The sequence below is a fragment of the Nothobranchius furzeri genome, chromosome 14 (genome assembly GCF_043380555.1).
Source record: "Nothobranchius furzeri strain GRZ-AD chromosome 14, NfurGRZ-RIMD1, whole genome shotgun sequence".
Classification (NCBI taxonomy): domain Eukaryota; kingdom Metazoa; phylum Chordata; class Actinopteri; order Cyprinodontiformes; family Nothobranchiidae; genus Nothobranchius; species Nothobranchius furzeri.
This window is the reverse complement of record NC_091754.1, coordinates 35989405-36007548: the sequence shown is the minus strand read 5'-3', so window position 1 is coordinate 36007548 and position 18144 is coordinate 35989405. Positions and strand designations below refer to the sequence as shown.

The following is an 18144-nucleotide window of genomic DNA, read 5'->3' as shown; positions in this document are numbered from 1 at the left end:
CCGTTGGGTCAACGCAGTATTTTAGGAGATTATGAGATGTGAAATGTTTTCCTGCACTTTTTCTTCTCCTCTGTGGTGCACGTTCTCACCCTGCAGCCCAGAGCAGCAGGTCTTAGGCGCCCTGTGGTGAAGAGCTCACTTCTTTATTTATTGATGGTACCAGTACTTCCAGCACTTCAATTTAAACTACCTTCCCACCCCCACCACCAAGCCCTGCGCCGTGCCAACATCTAACGAACATGTCCAGTGCCTTGATGATGACGTTTAACATTTTCCACGTGTGTTTTGATATCCAGATTTCTAAAGGATTTGTTCACAGAATAACGTGGAGGTTTGTTCGGTTATTAAAAACGAACCTCGGACCAGATGGAGGGTTGCTGATGACTCATCAGAAACCATGGTTTACTGGAGAAGGTACAGATGAGTTTATTTGTTGCTCTGGGGTGATTATTTGTCTTCATTTGTTGTTTCTGTGGAAGATCTAGTGTCAATGCCCAAAAGTTACCCAGCAAGTTCCTGAACATGTTCACCTTCTGCCATTTTACAGGGTATCTGCAGGTCCTTAAAAAGTCTTAAATTGGCTTTTCCAAATTTAAGGCCTTAAAAATCCTTAAAAATGACAATCCTTTAATACAGTTTCCAAAGGTCTTAAATTACCAACGACCTGTGTTGGGAGTAATGTGATACAAAAGTAATTAATTACTGTACTGCATTGCTTTTTGCTATAATGTGGTAATGTAAGGCATTACAGGGAAAGAAAATGGTAATATTTACTCGGTACAATTGTCAGTAACGCGGTAATTACAATGCATTTTTAAACCCAGAATCAAGATGTGGCTTTCCTAAAAATTAAAATTACGGGAAGCCCAAGAAAAGGTCCAGTATCCACATATATGACGTCATTTATAGACTCAGCTTTGCGGGCATTCTATGAGCAGAGAGGACGCAGCGGTAACGGCTCAAATACTCCAGCTGCGTCCTGCGCGCGGCCGCTGTTATATCCACAAAATCGCTCCACCAAAACCAAATAATTCACTTGTGATTGGTCATATCAGCCCATATTCTCTGGTACTTTGTGTACTTTTCTGACGTGCTTTGCCTCAGCTGAGTTCATAATCTGTGCCCCGGTTATTTCAACTCATTGCCGCATATTAAGCTTTTTTTTTTTTTTGCGTTCGGTAGATCCCTTTGGCTGATTAGTTGGAAAGTAGGTAATCTAGGAAAGAAAGAGAGAAAGGGCAGGAAATTATTCAAACAAAATAAAGAAAACAAAACAAAGTGCTTGAAAAGAAAAAAGTAGATAGATTTATCCCCAATACACATTTTTACCAGTGAAAAGCAATAATATATAAGCATTTAATATTTATACATGTGATAGAATCAGATCACCCCAGAAGCCAGTCCCACATCCAGGGCCGTATCAAGGCATTTGGGGACCAAGGCAAATATAGGCTTGGAGCCCCCACCACCTCACTCCCTGCTCAGTTAATATAAGATGGCAGCGTGCTGAGAGTACAGATTGTTGTTGCTTTTATTTAATAAACAATCATTTTAAAGCACTGTTATTATATCTGACTGTTTTTAACAGCAATCCTAGCTCAGACACCACATCACCTTAATCTGGATGTGTCATGAGCTCACTGAGCGTCACATGACCTAATTCATATTGAAGTTGTTTTGGTGAAAGTAACTTAAAGTAATGCAAAAGTAGTGTAATGCCTTACATTTTGAAATCAGTAATATTGTAATGTAATCAACTAAATTAAAATGAGGGTAACAAGTAATAAATAATGCATTATAGTTTTGAAGTAACTTGCCTTACCCAACACTGCCAACGACCCAATAAACAAGATTTTATTTCTATAAAATTTTCGTGAATTTCTAGTTAAGTGTTCAGCGTTTTTTGTGTATGATATTGGCAAAAGCGGAACCGTACACATGCAGTTGGTTGTTAAAGGGGGCTATTTTTAGATGAGCACATTAGCTGGTTAAGCTAGTGGGGAAGGGCAAGTTTAATGGTAACTGGATGGCTAATCTCACGTTCGCGACGTGGTTAGCGCCGGTTCCAGGCAATAGCTGGAAATTATAGCTTAAATTTAATTTTAAAAATAGCTTAAATTTGGTCAAAGTGGCCTTAAAAAAGGTCTTAAAAAGTCTTACATTTGGCGCCCGTAAACCTGCAGATACCCCGTTTTAACTGTTAACATTATAATGACTGATAGAAAACGACTCGCTGGGAAACAAACTGCCATCAGAACATTATTGTGTGAACTGGCCCGTTAATGTCGAGGTTGGACACTTTTCCTTTTCGTATTCGTCACCGACCGTTTTCAGAACTGAACTATGAACGGGTGGTAAAGGCAGGTCAGCGTGGGTGACGCTGTGGAGGGTTTGTTGGCGTGAGGCGTGCACGCTGCTGAACTGAACCGGTCTCATAAGCACACAGTAAAGTCTGCCAGTATTATCCTTCTGCCCGACTCTGAGCTTCAGCAGTCCTGACAATCTGGTGTCTGGATTCCAGACCCGCTCCTGACGCAGCGCCACAAGCCGAGGGCTGCTTGTCACCTTTTATAAAAGCTGTACAATAAAAACAACTAAAACTCTCGGCTGCTTATTTTTAACCGTTTTAAATCAAAATCATCTGCTGATGACCTAAAGCGGAGCGTTGATGCTTCCAGCCCTCTGATTGGTCGAGAGAGAGACGACAGCCCAGAGACGGACCCTTTCTGAATACACATTTTATTATGACACCTGGGTACACCAGAGGAGTTTTGAGTCCAGCACCGGTCTGAGGTCTACAGAGACCGGCTGGGGGTTCAGATGAGTCCCGAAGGAGAAACAGTTTCCTCCTCCTCCAATCAAGAGCAGCTGTGGTTCCTCTGTGTTCATCAGCTCAGAGCAGAAGGAGTGCAGCATCAAAGGCCAGGGCACGGAGCTCTACAACACAACTAGATGTCAATGAACCCGGCAGAACCACGACAGCCACAGTAAATCAGAACCTGACCGTGTCCAAACGGATCTCCAAGCTGCTGTAGGAGGTGAGGCTGATCACGACAACGCCTGGCACCCCCTCTGCGTGCATCCAGACTCCACCCACCACAACTAGCCACTCCCCGACCACATGGGCACGGTGACCGTATCTGACACACACACACACACACAGATCACCATCACAGTTACTTAGAAAACTTTAAACTTGAGCACCAACTGACCTGGGAACAGGAAGGGGTTGAACGTCTAGCTTCTCCCAGCAGAAGCCTCTTTCAGTCGGCCTCAGCAGCACCGTGTCCCCCAGGGGCCACCCCTCTCTGCTCAGTCCCCCGAACAGCAGCACCCCCCCCTGATAGGGACACGCTGAGTGAGAGTGACGAGCTGGTGGTGCTGCGCCCTCTACTGGCATCTATGATGACACAAACGTGAACCTGAGGCGCACACACGCACGCACACACACACGCACGCACGCACACACACACACACACACACACACACACACACACACACACACACACACGCACACCTCAGTCCAGATCTGCTGGCCCAGATTCAGGAAGTGACCGTCACCCAGAGCAGATTCTGATTGGTTCTTTCCACCAAACACAAACAGGAAGTCTCGGCCTACAGGCAGGAACAGAAACAGATTTACTGAATACTGGAAAAAGAAAAGATGGTAAAGATAGAATAAATCATTTCAGCGCTAACACCGCTGGTGTTGCTCGTCACCTCTGAGACTGACCACAGAGGCAGTGTGCCTCCATCTTGGTGGAGGCGGATCTCCTGAGCAGATCATCGACTCCACATGAATCGTTTCTGCTGCTTGGCTCTGTGGGTCTGCAGCTGGAGACACACCACCGGGGTTAAAGGTCACTCTGAAAATGTCCCTGATGGGGTTGAGTGGTGAGGAGCGACCTCCGTATATCACCACTCCTCCTCCTGGAACACAGGTGACTGTGTGATGGAGTCGCACGCCTGCCATTGATAAAGGAAACACTTGATTCTTTACCAGTAAATCTTCTAACACTTCCATTTGACGTGGAGGAAATTATCTGACCCAGATCGACGAATGGTTCCACGACAGCCCTCCAGCCCTCCTGACCTCTGAGGAGCGCTCTGGTCTCTGCCAGCCGGCCTCCTTTGCTGGAGCCTCCAGTTAGCATCACCTGTTCAGGTCCCAGCCGAGTGGAAGCCATCCCCAACCCCTCTAAACTCACGGGAATAGGGCGTACCGGCAGCACTGTGGGACTCCAGCTGATGACCGGCGCCGAGGACACTGAGACGAGAAGCAGGTCAGACACACGGCGGTAAAGGACAGGCTGAGGCGGATGCTGTGGTTTTACTACCTGGAGGAGCAGGAAGCAGAGCCTGTTCCATCAGTAAGCCTCGAGATGCCGTAAGGATGAAGTAGTGGCAACACTTCTCGTGCCACTCCTAAAGGTGGACACATCAGAATTATTCTGCTTTTCCGTTACGACCTTAAAACCTGGACGTCACGAAAAACACAGCATCCACAGGCCGGCACACCTCGTGCTCATCAAACGGCTCCAAGCTCTCCACACGATCCCGCTCCTCCTTTGGGATTAGCCTCAAGTAGAAGTCATTCATGTCCAGACACACACAGCAGTCCCAGCCCTGAGATCACACACACACACACACGCGTCAGTAACATGCCCTAACCGTATCTAAAACGACTGCACCAGTTTACTTATGAAAGTGATGACAAATACGTAATAAAAGCTGAGATCTGATGCGAAGGAGGACTTTTACGTTCATGAAACAGAACCGGGGACTGCTGGACAGTAAATCTGACTGGCCTTGGTAAGGAACCGGTGTCTCTGCGCTCTCGTGTCCGGGTACTGTCGGAGGGCGTGCAGAGTTGAATTCAGCTTCAGGAAGTGTTCCTGCATGATGCGACCGAACGGATCGTGTGGACAGATCTGCTCGTACATCACAAAGACGGACTGTGGCAGGAGCTTTGCTGCCCAGCTGATTGTGGCGTCGGACCTGCAGGAGCAGCCACAGAAGGTTGAACCACTCACTCACCTGTAAGTGCTGTAATCGGCTGTACCTGTCTGTTTCCATGTAGGTGAGCACCACTTCAGAGAGAACCAGGGTAGGGGCAGCCCAGTGCAGTCCGGCTGCACTCAGAGCATCCTCTACCTGGGCCTCCTCTCTAATGTCCACCCCTAGCAGCTGGTACATGCTGCTGGACACATAAACGGGCCCTGAGGACACAATCAGTTATCCACTTGTGTATATTAAAGAGCTATTTATGTTGAGCTGCGCTGTGACAAACCTGGAGATGAAGGCAGACAAGAATCTAACATTCCTCCCAGAGTTTCATTAGCAGCTATCAGAGCAGCTTTACGCTGAGCCACATCTGCAAAATCCAGCTCATACACGACAGCTCTATCCAAGTCTCCATCTGCACGCAGGCGGAAATACAGCGAGTCGAACCCAGCACCCAGCGACAAGATCTGCAGCACATCACACAGGAAGTCCTAGAGAAGCTCCAGAGACAACAAAGTGCAGCCTGACCTCGGCTCACCTGTCTCTTAGGGCAGCCTGCAGTGACCTGCAGGAACCTTCTGACACAGTGGTCCACAGCTCTCCAGCGGACATAGTAGCCCCTAAAACATTCCAACAGAAACTCGTCTGCTTTTTTAATGCTTGTGCATGACAGGACTCACAACTCCGAAGCATTTAGATTTAGTGGTGCACAACAGTCAGTGATCACCTGTTGATGAGAGGCGCCCTTCTGGCCACCCTGCACACAAAATGCTGGAGGAAGGCGTCCCTGAAGTAGCCCCGAGCTGCAGCAGAAGCCTTGCTCACCACACTGCTGTCGTTGGTTCCCTGCACCTGCAACAAACCAGGAACAACACAGATGAAAACGGAAGTTACGGTGTAACTATGGTTCTGTGAGTTCCTGGATGACTGCCAGTCACAGGGGTCACTCGGAACTTCTCGGGCGAGAAGATCCCGGGAGACCCGAACGAAACTATTGGCTCGTAATTTAAAGACTCGCGACCAGGTGCGTGACTTTGTTTACATTAGTACTCGACCTGCGCAGAGCGCGAGGAGATACATCCACTCTGTTTACTGCCACTGGCAGTCAGGAGGGAACGAATCAGAACTACTTACTAGTGATCGCAAGTAGTTTATTTAAACTAGACCCCTGGTTTAGGTTAATCTGAACTGTGCTGGGCTGTTTGCATTAGTGATGATGTAAACATAGTCTCGAATAAAAGAGGTTCCGGGTTGAATAACTTTAAACACCTTTACTTTCTACTTCAGGAAAGAGTAGAAGATTTCTACTGAGATTTTTATTTGAACTGAACGGAACTACAACTTACCGCCGTGTCGCTCCCCTTCTTATGCTGCTGTTTTGTCTTCGTTCTTGGCATGTTGTAGACGAGTTATCACACACAGCAGAACAAAAACGTCCGTTATTTTTCTGCTGGTGGGAAAATCAACATAAATTAAAACCCTTTACGTGCGCTTAAACTTCCGGGTTGTTAACGTGCCAGTCTTGGGCGCCCTCTGGTGGCCTGGAGGCGAAATAATAATAATAATAATAATAATAATAATAATAATAGTAATAGAAGAAGAAGTAAAGACAATATCAAGGGTACAATATGTAATAATTGCACAGTGAAATAATCAAAAAACTTAATTTCACGACCATGTACATTCCCTCCAGACACACACCCAACAACGGCCGAGTCAGAGAACTTCTGGAGGTGACAGCTGCTGGTGTCTGAGGTGTGGAAGGTGAAGAGAAAGGGAGAGAGCACCGTACCCTGTGGAGCTCCAGTACCTCACACAGCCACCTCAGATGTACAGTAATGCAGCCTCACATACTGTGGCCTGTTGGTGAGGTAGTTGATGGCTCATGCAGTCAGATGTATGTTCACCCCTGCACCCCTCATCGTCTGCTGCAGTAAACATGGCTGGATGGTTTTTAAGGCACTTAAGTTGAAGAACACGATTCTCACAGTGCTTTTTTGCATCTCGAGGTGAGTCAGTGCCCGGTGCTGCAGGTAGATGAGCACGTCCTCCACCCCATATTTGGTTTATATGCTAAATGCAGTGGGTCTATTTCGGGGGTCACGACTGAACGTAGATGGGTAAGGGTGATTTTTTTCCATTGTCTTCATCAGATGGGAGGTTAAGGCGACTGGTCTATAGTGGTCCTCCACAGGATGGGGACCTGCTCCAACCAAAGGCTCAGGCTGAATATGTTCAATTCTATCCAATTCAATTCAATTCTATCCAATTCAATTCAATACAAGTTTACTTATATAGCGCCAAATCACGTCAAGTAGTCTCAAGGCACTTCACACAGTAAACATTCCAATACAGGTCAGTTCATTAAGCCAATCAGTTAAAGTTTCCTATGTGGAAGACACCCAGCATCCTGTGATGTGACTAATAACATCAAGAGATAATAAATAAAGTAATATTTAGGTTAATAATGAGGGTGACGGTGGCACAGGAGTTAAGTTCTCGCCCCGTAATCGGAAGGTTGCAGGTTCGAGCCCCACTCAGTCTGTCGCTGTCGTTATGTTCTTGGGCAATTACCTGACACATCTGAACTCAGCCTATTGTTTCCTCTGGTGTTCACGAGTGTGTGTGTGTGGGTGTGTGCGTGTGTGTGTGCATGGACGAGTGTGCGGGTGATTGTATGTCCACTTTGGAAGTTGGGTGCGGGAGGGGAACTGAAATTTTTAATTGTTTTATACTTGGGGAGGGGGGCTGGGATGGGAATATGGGATCTATGGGGCCATTTTAATCTGTAAATCACTTTGAGTTGCATATTTTTGTATGAAAAGTGCTATATAAATAAAGTTGATTTGATTTGAGTTGATAACCCACGTTGCCTGCTAGTGGTGGTCGGAGGGACCGGTGGCGCGAGTGCTCGGCAGCCTTGCCTCTGTCAGTGTGCCCCAGGGTAGCTGTGGCTACATCGTAGCTCATCCCCACCAGGGTGTGAATGTGTGTGTGAATGGGTGAATGATTGTGTTGTAAAGCGCCTTGGGGGGTTCCAGGAGTCTAGAAGGCACTATATCAAATACAGGCCATTTACCATTTAATTTAACACATTGCAGGTGACCAAGACCCTGTAATCAATTATTGGCAAGGAAAATTATTATTATTATTTTTTTGCCATTTTTGGGGTGTTTATCACAATCAGAATCAGAATCACATTAGGCTTATTGCCATTGTCAGTGAACAAACAATTCACAAACTAGGAACTTGCTTACAGTAGACAGTATGAGTACAATAAACAGATAATACATAAAACCCTTATTTGGTCAATTTTAGCCTCCATGAAAAACTGAGCGATTCAATCACTTTTTGGCAAGTAAAATGCCATTTTTGGTGTCTACAATTAAACCATCAATAAAGAATTTAAAGATATTTTGAGGCATTTCTTATAGGTAAACAGGAGGGTGTAGTCTCTATTTGGCAGGTGACAATCTTAATTTTATGTGCTGAAGTGCTTTTATCTTGTTTCTTTTAAATAGAGCAAAGTAATGTATAGATAGTAACCTAAAATCATATAACAAAGCAGTTAGAAATTCCAGAAATAATTACTTTTCTAAAATCATCTCTGAACACAAAAATAATCCCAAAATTCTGTTTTCTACAATTACAAATATTTTGGGTCGTGAATTTAGTTCTCTCCAGAAAACCCCCTCGGATGCTCTGTGTGAGGAGTGTGCAGCCCACTTCAGAGGGAAGGTAGACACCATCAGACGTAACATTTTATCCTCCCAATGTCATGCTACTCCCGATCAATCTGAGAGTGTGTGTCTACCTGAGGAAACACTGGACAGTTTTGTCTTGGTTGAGATTATTGATAAAGTTTTCTCCTCAGTGAGGCCCACCACATGTGTTCTGGACCCTATTCCCACAAGGTTTTTTAAACAATTTTATGACTCTTTTAGAAATGAGATTTAAACTTTGAACTGTTCCCTTCAGACGGGGGTCTTTCCTGCTGCTTTTAAACGGGCGGTGGTCAGACCCCTGTTGAAGAAGAGCAATTTAGATTTTAATGACTTTAACAATTTTCGTCCGGTATCCAACTTACCATTTTTAAGCAAAATTTTAGAGAAGCTTGTTTTAATACAACTTAATGATTTTATCAACCACCAACATGTCCTAGAGAAATTTCAGTCTGGTTTTAGGGTGAACCACAGCACTGAGACGGCCCTTCTGAAGATTTTAAATGATTGTAGAACAAATTATGATGCTCGGAGGGCAACAGTGTTGGTTCTGCTGGATCTAAGCGCTGCCTTTGATACAGTAGACCACACTATTCTTTTAACCCGTTTAAAACAGATCGGCCTCTCTGGTGCGGTTCACTTCCTACCTCACAGATAGGACTTTTATCGTGAGTTTGGATACCTGTTCCTCTGGAGTCCAAAGCATCACATGCGGTGTGCCTCAGGGTTCAATTCTAGGCCCAGTGCTTTTTAAACTCTATATGCTCCCTCTGGGCAGCGTCATCAGGAGACATGGGGTGAATTTCCACAGTTACGCTGACGATACACAGTTGTACATCTCCGTGTCTCCTGATGACGCACAGCCAATGGAAACACTTTTTAACTGCATTTTAGGTATTAAATCATGGATGACTGAAAACTTTCTCCAGCTCAACCAGGGCAAAACTGAAGTTTTAGTTATCGGTCCTGAGGCCCAGAGAGAGAAACTTTTACCTAAACTACAATCAATGTCTTTTTATCCATCACTACAAGTGAAGAATCTGGGCGTTATTTTCGACTCTGAACTGACTTTTATCCCCCACATTAAAAACATCACAAAAATAGGTTTTTACCATCTTAAGAATATCGCCAGAGTCCGCCCCATTCTCTCTCGGGCCAATACGGAGACGTTGATGCATGCTTTTATAACCAGTAGAATTGATTACTGCAATGCCCTGCTTTCTGGTCTTCCCAAAAAGAGCATCTCAGTTTTACAACTCTTACAAAACTCAGCAGCACGTGTCCTGATGAAGACCAGGAAGCGGGAGCACATCACTCCGGTTTTACAATCACTGCACTGGCTCCCCGTATGTTTCAGGATCGATTTTAAGGTTCTTTTAATGGTTTTTAAGTGTCTTAATGGTCTTGGGCCTTCTTATCTTTCAGAAATGCTTTTAACCCTCACTGTCTCTGCGCTCCTCTGGCAGCTGTCTCCTAGTTATCCCTAAAGTTAAGACTCACACCCATGGCGAGGCGTCCTTCAAGTACTACGGCCCTCGCCTTTGAAACGGTTTGCCGGAGGACCTCAGGGCCGAAGGGAACGTCCAGGCTTTTAAGAATAGGCTCAAGACCCACCTTTTTAGCTTAGCTTGTAACTGATTACATTTATCTAGTCTGTTTAACTGCATCATCTGTCATATATATATATATATATATATATATATATATATATATATATATATATATACACACACATACATATTTATCTCTTTTAATTAATCATTTTATTTACATCTTAGTGTTTTTACATGATTGTTTTCTTTTACTATCTTTATAATCACTTTTTATCAGTTACTTTTTATCCATATTAGCTTTTGTTATTTTACAGTTATATATTTTAATCCTCCAGTGTTTCCTCTGCGGAGCCCTTTGCCTTGGGGCCGGTGGTCGGCGGCGGCGGCCGGGGCGCCATGGGCCGGTGTCTTGGCTGCTGCCGTGGATCTGTTGCTGTCAGGGCAGATGGCTCCGCTGATGATGTGTCGTTCATTACCTGACCCATCTGAACTCAGCCTATTGTTTCCTCTGTTGTTCACGTGTGTGTGCGTGCGTGCTTGGACGAGTGTGCGGGTGATTGTATGTCCACTTTGGAAGTTGGGTGCGGGAGGGGAACCGTAATTGTCAATTGTTTTATACTTGGGGAGGGGGGCTGGGATGGGAATATGGGATCAATGGGGCCATTTTAATCTGTGAAGCACTTTGAGTTGCATATTTTTGTATGAAAAGTGCTATATAAATAAAGTTGATTTGATTTGATTACACAGCGTCATTATAAAGCCAAAGCTTGATCAGTTAAATCAAGTAAAAATGTGCCCCAAACTAGTTAACTGTGGCTCCATGTCATGTGGACTAAAGAAAGGAAGGGGAAAAAAAAATCTAATCGATGGTTATTTCCATTTATACAACGTTTGACTTTACATTCAATACAGGACGTCATTTTACACTGTTTATTAATTTTTCAGTATCAAGGCTGTAACATAAAGATAGCCAGTTCTTACCACAAACCATCTTTCAATCGCAAATATTGCAAAAAGGATTAATATATCCTCATTGTGAACGTTTAAGACAAATAGCAACACTTAAAACAACTTCCGAACTGGAAAAAAAACTAATATCCGCGATAAACATCTGTAAGTACCGGACGAGGTAATCTGCTTTCTCAATGTCCATATTGCTAAATATGCCGAGTTTTAAGGCGAAATCCTGAGGAATTTCGTCTAGAAATAACAGAGCAGCAGCAGACTGGGCTTATTTTTTTTTACTTTAATTAGTTGATATTTTACTACTTGTCTGATCTTCTTCATATTGCCCACTAGCTACAGAAACGCGTTTTACTACTAGAATAAAGCAGACGGCAGTGTTCAGGTTCTCTCTCCAGCAGACTGAAGTTCGTGGTGATGAGCAACAATTAGAGCTAACAGTGTTAAAACAATGTCTGGAAACGAACACATACTTGCTGAGAACCGGGTGGATGGAGTTTACACACGCGAGGATCCCTCCACCCCATGATGCGCACGTCGACATAAAAATCCAAAAGTCAACCATTATTGACGTTTGCTGCGCCTGGTTTTGACAATGAAGCACTCAGAGCGCATGCGCCGCGGTACCGGAAGTGTAACCAGCTGATAGTCAACAGAGAGGCTGCGACACCTGCTACCGCTGGAACAGCTCCTCGGACGGTAAAACTCACGTTTTTCCCTTAAGGGGAGCATGTTATTCCGGTAAACCGTCCGAGATCGGTGTGTTTCACTGGGCGTCGAAACATAAAGCGTAATTTTAAATGTCGTCTTGTGTAAAGCCACCGGCGGAGACTAGCTAGCTCTCTGTGACAGATACGATACCGATCATTGACAGAGGAACCGTGGTGTTGGGCCCGTAGTCCCGCACACGTCTCAACGGTACATCTAAAGCGACCATGTCCGACCTTTGCTGTTTTCTGACTTTTATTAAACATTTAGCCTTTACCTACGGACCGAGATTCTCGCTCCGTGTTTTGGTTATGGAGCTGCTAATCACACGCATTTACTGACACACAGGTAATCGGTACAAGCTTTGGTGGACTCCTACGGAACATGCGTGTGTTAACAGTAAGGAGGAGTGATGTCATTAACGATTGCTTCCCAGCCTTCTCACGAGTGGATGAGATCAAGGTCTGGTTGGGGTGAAAAGCCATCCAGACTTTACAGCCCAGGTAGCATGCCCATACCGTTACAGGACATGTAAGGGCTGAAGGTGCAGGGTCCTTCTTCCTGAATAAGTTCTCAGTAGTTTGGCCTAGATTTCTTTAGACTTTAAACAAACTGCGAGATTTCTAAATGTTATTCTCTGAACAGACTGGGGTAAACTGGGAATGTTTGTCCATTAATACAACACCAAGTCTGAATAAAACTAGTACATGCCAGCTTACAGCAAGGTGGTGGAGGGCTAATGATTTGGGCCTGTTTACAGACACAACCTGGCAACCTAGCCTGAGTCAACCATGACTGCCTCTTAATACTAAAGTCAAATCACTAAAGCTCAGACCAATGTGGGTTAAGCAGCAGGACAGTGACTCAATCACAGAAAGAGGCAAGTCTATAACAGAATGGTTGGAAAAAAGATTTGAGGTGTTGTCATCGGAGAGTCAGAGTCCAGAACCGAACCAGAGGTGCACAGAAATCGGCTTCTGTTGTTTGGATAAGAATAAGAGAGTTGGAATTCCTGCACATTGTGAGAACAGGTGACTGTAATCTGACTGTTTGCTGAACTTCAGGCTAAAAAGTCTAGAGAAGCTAAAAAGCAAAACAAGCACATACTGAAACTGATTTCTCTGGGTGTTTGTGAAAGGCTTAATCCTACTGGAAGTAAAGAAATTAAACAACATCCACATAAATACTGCAGTACAGTTTATGTTTGATTGGTAGTTCTAGGAAGAGCAGTCGAATAAAGCTGCAGAGACCTGGCTGAGCAGGTATGACTTGCAGGGCCGGCTCTTATGTGATTTTTTGAAGGCAGCTGAAAGTTTTGGTTGTTGTTTATAAACCTGCTAAATTCTGAGAACAGACCTTGGACTGTGTTTAACAACATTTGGACCTTGCCTCACATCACCTTTAAATAAAGCAGCTCTAAAGCTGAACAATCAACTTGTGCTTTTGTTTTTAAGCTATAGCTGTATCATGACTGCAGATGAAGAAAGCAGTTTGCACAGATGTAAGAGTTGGAAAGGAAGTGTGATGTCCGCACAGGGACAGCTGGATCCGCAGCGTTTATTCACTGCATTTCAGATATCATGTAGCTTCCTTTGTTTCCAACCAGAGACAACAGAAGTCGAGTCTCCATTAACACAGCCCAGCTTTGGGGGGCTACTTGAGTGACCAATCACCCCCCCCCCCCCCCCCATTTGAGGGAGGAGGCCCATCTCCCCAGCCGTCTCCTGCACAGGTCAGTATGAGCTCCAGAGGGAGTGGTGGCCGCTCCAACGGCGCATTACCGCAGACCAAGATCTGCCAGTTCAAGCTGGTGCTGCTTGGAGACATGGCCGTGGGCAAGTCCAGCCTGGTCCTTCGCTTCGTCAAGGGACAGTTTGATGAGTTTCAGGAGACGACCATAGGAGGTGAGAGTTTGATCAGGTGATTATTGTCTAGTTTATAGAAACATGTTGACCTGCTGCTCTTTTCCACGTGTCCAGCTGCGTTCTTGGCTCAGTCGGTGTGTCTAGATGATACCACAGTGAAGTTTGAGATCTGGGACACTGCAGGCCAGGAGCGGTACCACAGCCTGGCTCCTATGTACTACCGTGGAGCTCAGGCTGCCATCGTTGTGTTTGACATCACCAAACCGGTACGGGTCAGACTGAGACTGATGCCTACCTTCCACAGATGAAATTCTTAGTGAATTTATGCTGGGAAAACCAATTCTAGACAGTGTTATGATACTACACGTATGAACAGTTCACACTGGGCATCTTTGACCTCTGGATGTGTTTGTGCAGGAGACCTTTGAGAGAGCCAAGGCCTGGGTTAAGGAGCTGCAGAGACAGGCTAGTCCTAACATTGTTATCGCCCTGGCTGGAAACAAAGCCGACCTGGCTGAGAAGAGACTTGTGGAGTATGAGGTAACACACTCCTAAACCCCATCAGATCTTAGCTTGGTTGTTTTGCAGATTACATCTTTTTAAAGCTCAAGGACTGTGCTGTCAGGCCGGCTATGGCTGGTTCTTCCACGTACTGAAGTTCTTCTCGTATTATTCTCTGTAAAAGGGAAACTGTGCAATAACCTCCCACTCCATGACAAGTTGGAGAAATTGTATTTGTGCATAAAGAGCACTGGCCTGCCAGACTCGTCTGTTCTACACAGAGACGTTGTCGTCGTCTTCCTCTGCTTATCCGGGTCGCGGGGGGCAGCATCCCAACTAGGGAGTTCCAGACCGTCCTCTCCCCAGCCACCTCCACCAGCTCCACCAGCAGGACCCCAAGGCGTTCCCGGACCAGATTGGAGATGTAACCTCTCCAACGTGTCCTGGGTCGACCCGGGGGTCTCCTGCCGGCAGGACATGCCCGAAACACCTCCCCAGGGAGGCGTCCAGGAGGCATCCTGACCAGATGCCAAAACCACCTCAACTGGCTCCTTTCGATCCGGAGGAGCAGCGGTTCTACTCCGAGTCCCTCCCGAATGTCCGAGCTTCTCACCTTATCTCTAAGGCTGAGCCCGGTCACCCTACGGAGGAAACTCATTTCGGCCACTTGTATCCGCGATCTCGTTCTTTCGGTCATTACCCAAAGCTCATGACCATAGGTGAGGATTGGGACGTAGATCGACCGGTAAATCGAGAGCCTGGCTTTCTGGCTCAGCTCCCTCTTCACGACAGATCAGCTCAGCGTCCGCATCACTGCAGACGCCGAACCAATCCGCCTGTCGATCTCCCGATCCCTCCTACCCTCACTCGTGAACAAGACCCCGAGATACTTAAACTCCTCCCCTTGAGGTAGGACCTCTCTCCCGACCCGGAGTTGGCAAGCCACCTTTTCCGGTTGAGAACCATGGTCTCCGATTTGGAGGTGCTGATCTTCACCTACACAGAGACGAGTCTGGTAACTCACAGGCAGAGAGGCACATGAGGGGCGGGACTAGCCAGCTCAAAAATAACCAATCAGAAAAAAGGCAGAAATGCCGACTGAACCGTGCCACACTGTAGTTTTTGGCATCTGGCGGTGGCGCAAAGCCGCAAACATCTTTCTTTAAAAGAGTCTTTTAGCGCTTCTTCTTGTTGTGGTTTTAAAGACATCCGAGTCATTTAGAGCAGAGGAAAGAGCCGCAGCGAACTCCACTTCAGACGCCATCTTTGAGGGTCGAGGTGTGTGACGTATGCTGCTCAGTGCCGATTGGCTTGTTTGGAATTCTCAGGGGGCGGGGTTATTTGAATAGGAGAGTTGCCAGCCCCAGGAAGCATTTCATGCTTTTTCCAATGAACATGTGATGCAGGAAGCTCAGGCATACGCTGAGGACACCAGTTTACTGTTCATGGAGACATCCGCCAAGACGGCCATGAATGTGAACGAGATCTTCTTGGCTATTGGTGAGACTCTTTGAGTGTCATTTGTTTGCTCTGAGGGGAGACGAGTCTTTCTTTAATCACACTTCCTTTTCTCTTCTTCAGCTAAAAAGATGCCTAAAACAGACACCCAGAACCCAACACATGCAGCGCGGCATCGCGGAGTCAACCTGCAGGACCCAGATGCTCAATCCACCCGAGCCTGCTGCGGAGGGAACTAGACCTCTACAAGCTCTGCCTGCTTTCCCCATCCACAAAGCCACAGCTCCTCCGTCATCTTTCTCCTTCAACCCGTGCACCGGGGTGAGCCGTATGAGGGGGAAACCTGGCGTCCTCTCACCCCTGTACACTGGGTTCATCCTTCTGTCCGAGCACACTGACACCCAAAGGAGGGAGAAAGATGAGGCAGCTGGAGGACAGAGACATGGTGCGTGTGTGCATTTAAAAACCAAGCAAAGACGGAGATGGAAAATAAAGAACATGGGAGATGGTGGCAAGCCTGTTGTAGTATTTAGTACCGGTTGTGAAATTTCTGTTCCTGTCAGCCTTGCATTATTTTAGTTACAGCCGTGTTGCATAAAGAACCGACTGAACAGCGCGTGTTGGCGAGTGGACAGAAAGTAGGAACAGAACCCAACATGAAGGTTGCTTTTGGCGTCTTGAAGCTGGCTTTGCCTCACTCGCTGTGAACAATGCCACATTTGCACTTCTGGGATTCCCCTGTCACACTCGACCTTCCCAGAACTAAAGCTCAGTTTGTCGATCACGCCGGGTGGTGAATATGTACAGCTTAGACTCTCTGGCCTGTCTGTGAGGTGTTCCAGCATCCCTAGAGCCTGCCCTGTAGTCCAGATTTAAACAGTTGGGAATGCTGCATGAGTGTTGATGAGGGCTTCTTGTACAGAAACACTATAGATATGAAGTGTGTGAACATCTGGTTTCCTACTTTAAGTGGACGTCCTGATCTGGCAGGTTACAAGTTGAAGTGAGTGGTTTTATTGCAGGTAAGATCCTATTTCTTTTGCATGTAAAGGATCAGAATACTGATTTTCTGAGGCTCAGAGGTTTTGTTGGTGCACAAAAGACTCAAACTCCAGGCTCACAATAAACCCGTTGGATCTCTTCTGTTCTTGTTTTGGTTAATGTCTCTAACTCTGCGTCCAAAGGCCGGGTTGCTGTGGTGATGTTGGATGGGTTAGGTGTTCGTTGGCGGTGTGGTGTAGCTGTCAGAAGGCTCGGCCGAAGAAAACGAAAGAGAAAAACAGAAGTGCCTACTCCCAGTTTTCTCTAGCTCTGTAGACATGAACATGATGCCCTGACGTCGGGCTACGCCGCGCTGGCTCTGTGGATGTGAACAGATGTTGTCAAACACTGTAATATATTGTCTTAATTTAACAAATGTATGTTTGTTCTAGCAGAGCACACCTGTGACCCTGGAATGGATCATTTAAAGGACTCTAATCAGTGTTATAAATTTATTTGATTTAAACAAATATTTGTGTCCAGAGGATTTTTTTTTTAGCAAAAGTACATAAAATTTACAGGAGAAAAAACTGGAAAATAACACTTTTACAAAAAAATATGTTTATATGAATGGAGGATGCCCTGTGAAGAAAAGCCCGGTCTGAACCATAACGCTGAAGTTTAGACCCTATGAAGCCTCGGCGGGGGTCGACAGCCTCCGACTGCTCCCATTCAAGGAGACGAACACGGGCCGGGTCGTGAGAGTGGAGCTACGTTTGCATATTTGCTCGAACAACTGAAATGACAGTTGATTTAGGAAAAGCTGCTTATATTCAAGCTTCATTAAACAATGCAATAAAACCCAAATATACAAAAAAATCATTCGGTTTAAAAAAGGTCGAGTTGATAAAAATTCTAAAAAATGAAACTTGACAGAAACGTCACTGTGACCCTTTGTTGGGTTCATTTGTAGTACGGAGCCTCCCTTGAGACGGCGTTTGTAGTAAAACCAAAGTGATGTTCTACTGACCACAAGGAGCTACGGGAGTCCACGCGGACCTGCTGCCTCTTCCTCAGCTTTACGCATCACACTCATCATCATCATGGCTCTGGTAGATCACCTGATTCCTGCGTTTGATCTTAAGCGTCGTGCTTCTGCCACCCTTCTCCTCGCTTTCAGTGACGCCTCGTTTCAGAATGCGTGGAGATGTGACATCTTCATCACCACTGTCGCACCTTCCTTTCTGTTCATCTGACCGATATTCGTGGGACTTTGGGGTTGAGTGGGAGGGAGGTGTGGGTGAGATACCAGATTTGGGTTCAGGGAGAACTAATCGGCTGGGCGTATGTAGGTCAGAAGGTTTATCTGCCTCCGTGACTACTTTGGAG

General features: G+C 45.8%; 3 protein-coding genes across 10 annotated transcripts in view; 1 reads left to right on the top strand and 2 right to left on the bottom strand.

Moving 5' to 3' along the window:
* Nucleotides 1-2723: 2723 nt before the first annotated feature.
* On the bottom strand, nucleotides 2724-11855 carry lcmt2 (leucine carboxyl methyltransferase 2). Of its 5 annotated transcripts, none has more exons than XM_015965775.3 (15): nucleotides 11716-11855; nucleotides 6351-6451; nucleotides 5732-5856; nucleotides 5543-5624; nucleotides 5291-5471; nucleotides 5063-5219; nucleotides 4809-4998; nucleotides 4519-4626; nucleotides 4338-4425; nucleotides 4001-4267; nucleotides 3721-3930; nucleotides 3518-3615; nucleotides 3213-3400; nucleotides 3005-3140; nucleotides 2724-2937 (listed from the first exon to the last, which is right to left on the bottom strand). In XM_015965775.3, the coding sequence occupies exons 2-15, from the start codon at nucleotides 6399-6401 to the stop codon at nucleotides 2743-2745; spliced, it is 2076 nt and encodes a 691-aa protein (XP_015821261.1). In that variant the 5' UTR covers nucleotides 6402-6451; nucleotides 11716-11855; the 3' UTR covers nucleotides 2724-2742. The 5 variants fall into 5 exon arrangements, with proteins under 5 accessions (XP_015821261.1, XP_015821262.1, XP_054602545.1 ...); XM_015965776.2 differs by having other exon boundaries at nucleotides 6351-6454; nucleotides 11716-11854; XM_054746570.2 differs by lacking the exon at nucleotides 11716-11855 and having other exon boundaries at nucleotides 6351-6545.
* rab5b (RAB5B, member RAS oncogene family) lies at nucleotides 6935-16285 on the top strand. 2 transcript variants are annotated; one of them, XM_070544089.1, is made up of 6 exons: nucleotides 6935-7013; nucleotides 13557-13854; nucleotides 13930-14081; nucleotides 14233-14355; nucleotides 15723-15816; nucleotides 15898-16285. In XM_070544089.1, the coding sequence occupies exons 2-6, from the start codon at nucleotides 13689-13691 to the stop codon at nucleotides 16011-16013; spliced, it is 651 nt and encodes a 216-aa protein (XP_070400190.1). In that variant the 5' UTR covers nucleotides 6935-7013; nucleotides 13557-13688; the 3' UTR covers nucleotides 16014-16285. The 2 variants fall into 2 exon arrangements, with proteins under 2 accessions (XP_070400190.1, XP_054602552.1); XM_054746577.2 differs by lacking the exon at nucleotides 6935-7013 and adding an exon at nucleotides 11849-11941.
* A 1359-nt stretch (nucleotides 16286-17644) lies between these two features.
* dbr1 (debranching RNA lariats 1) overlaps nucleotides 17645-18144 on the bottom strand; it is a 10180-nt gene continuing 9680 nt past the window's right edge. For all 3 annotated transcript variants that reach the window (XM_015965783.3, XM_015965781.3, XM_054746572.2), the window contains exon 9: nucleotides 17645-18144. This exon is cut by the window's right edge and continues 405 nt beyond it. In XM_015965783.3, the coding sequence (XP_015821269.1) occupies nucleotides 17835-18144 (310 nt within the window). In that variant the 3' untranslated portion in view covers nucleotides 17645-17834.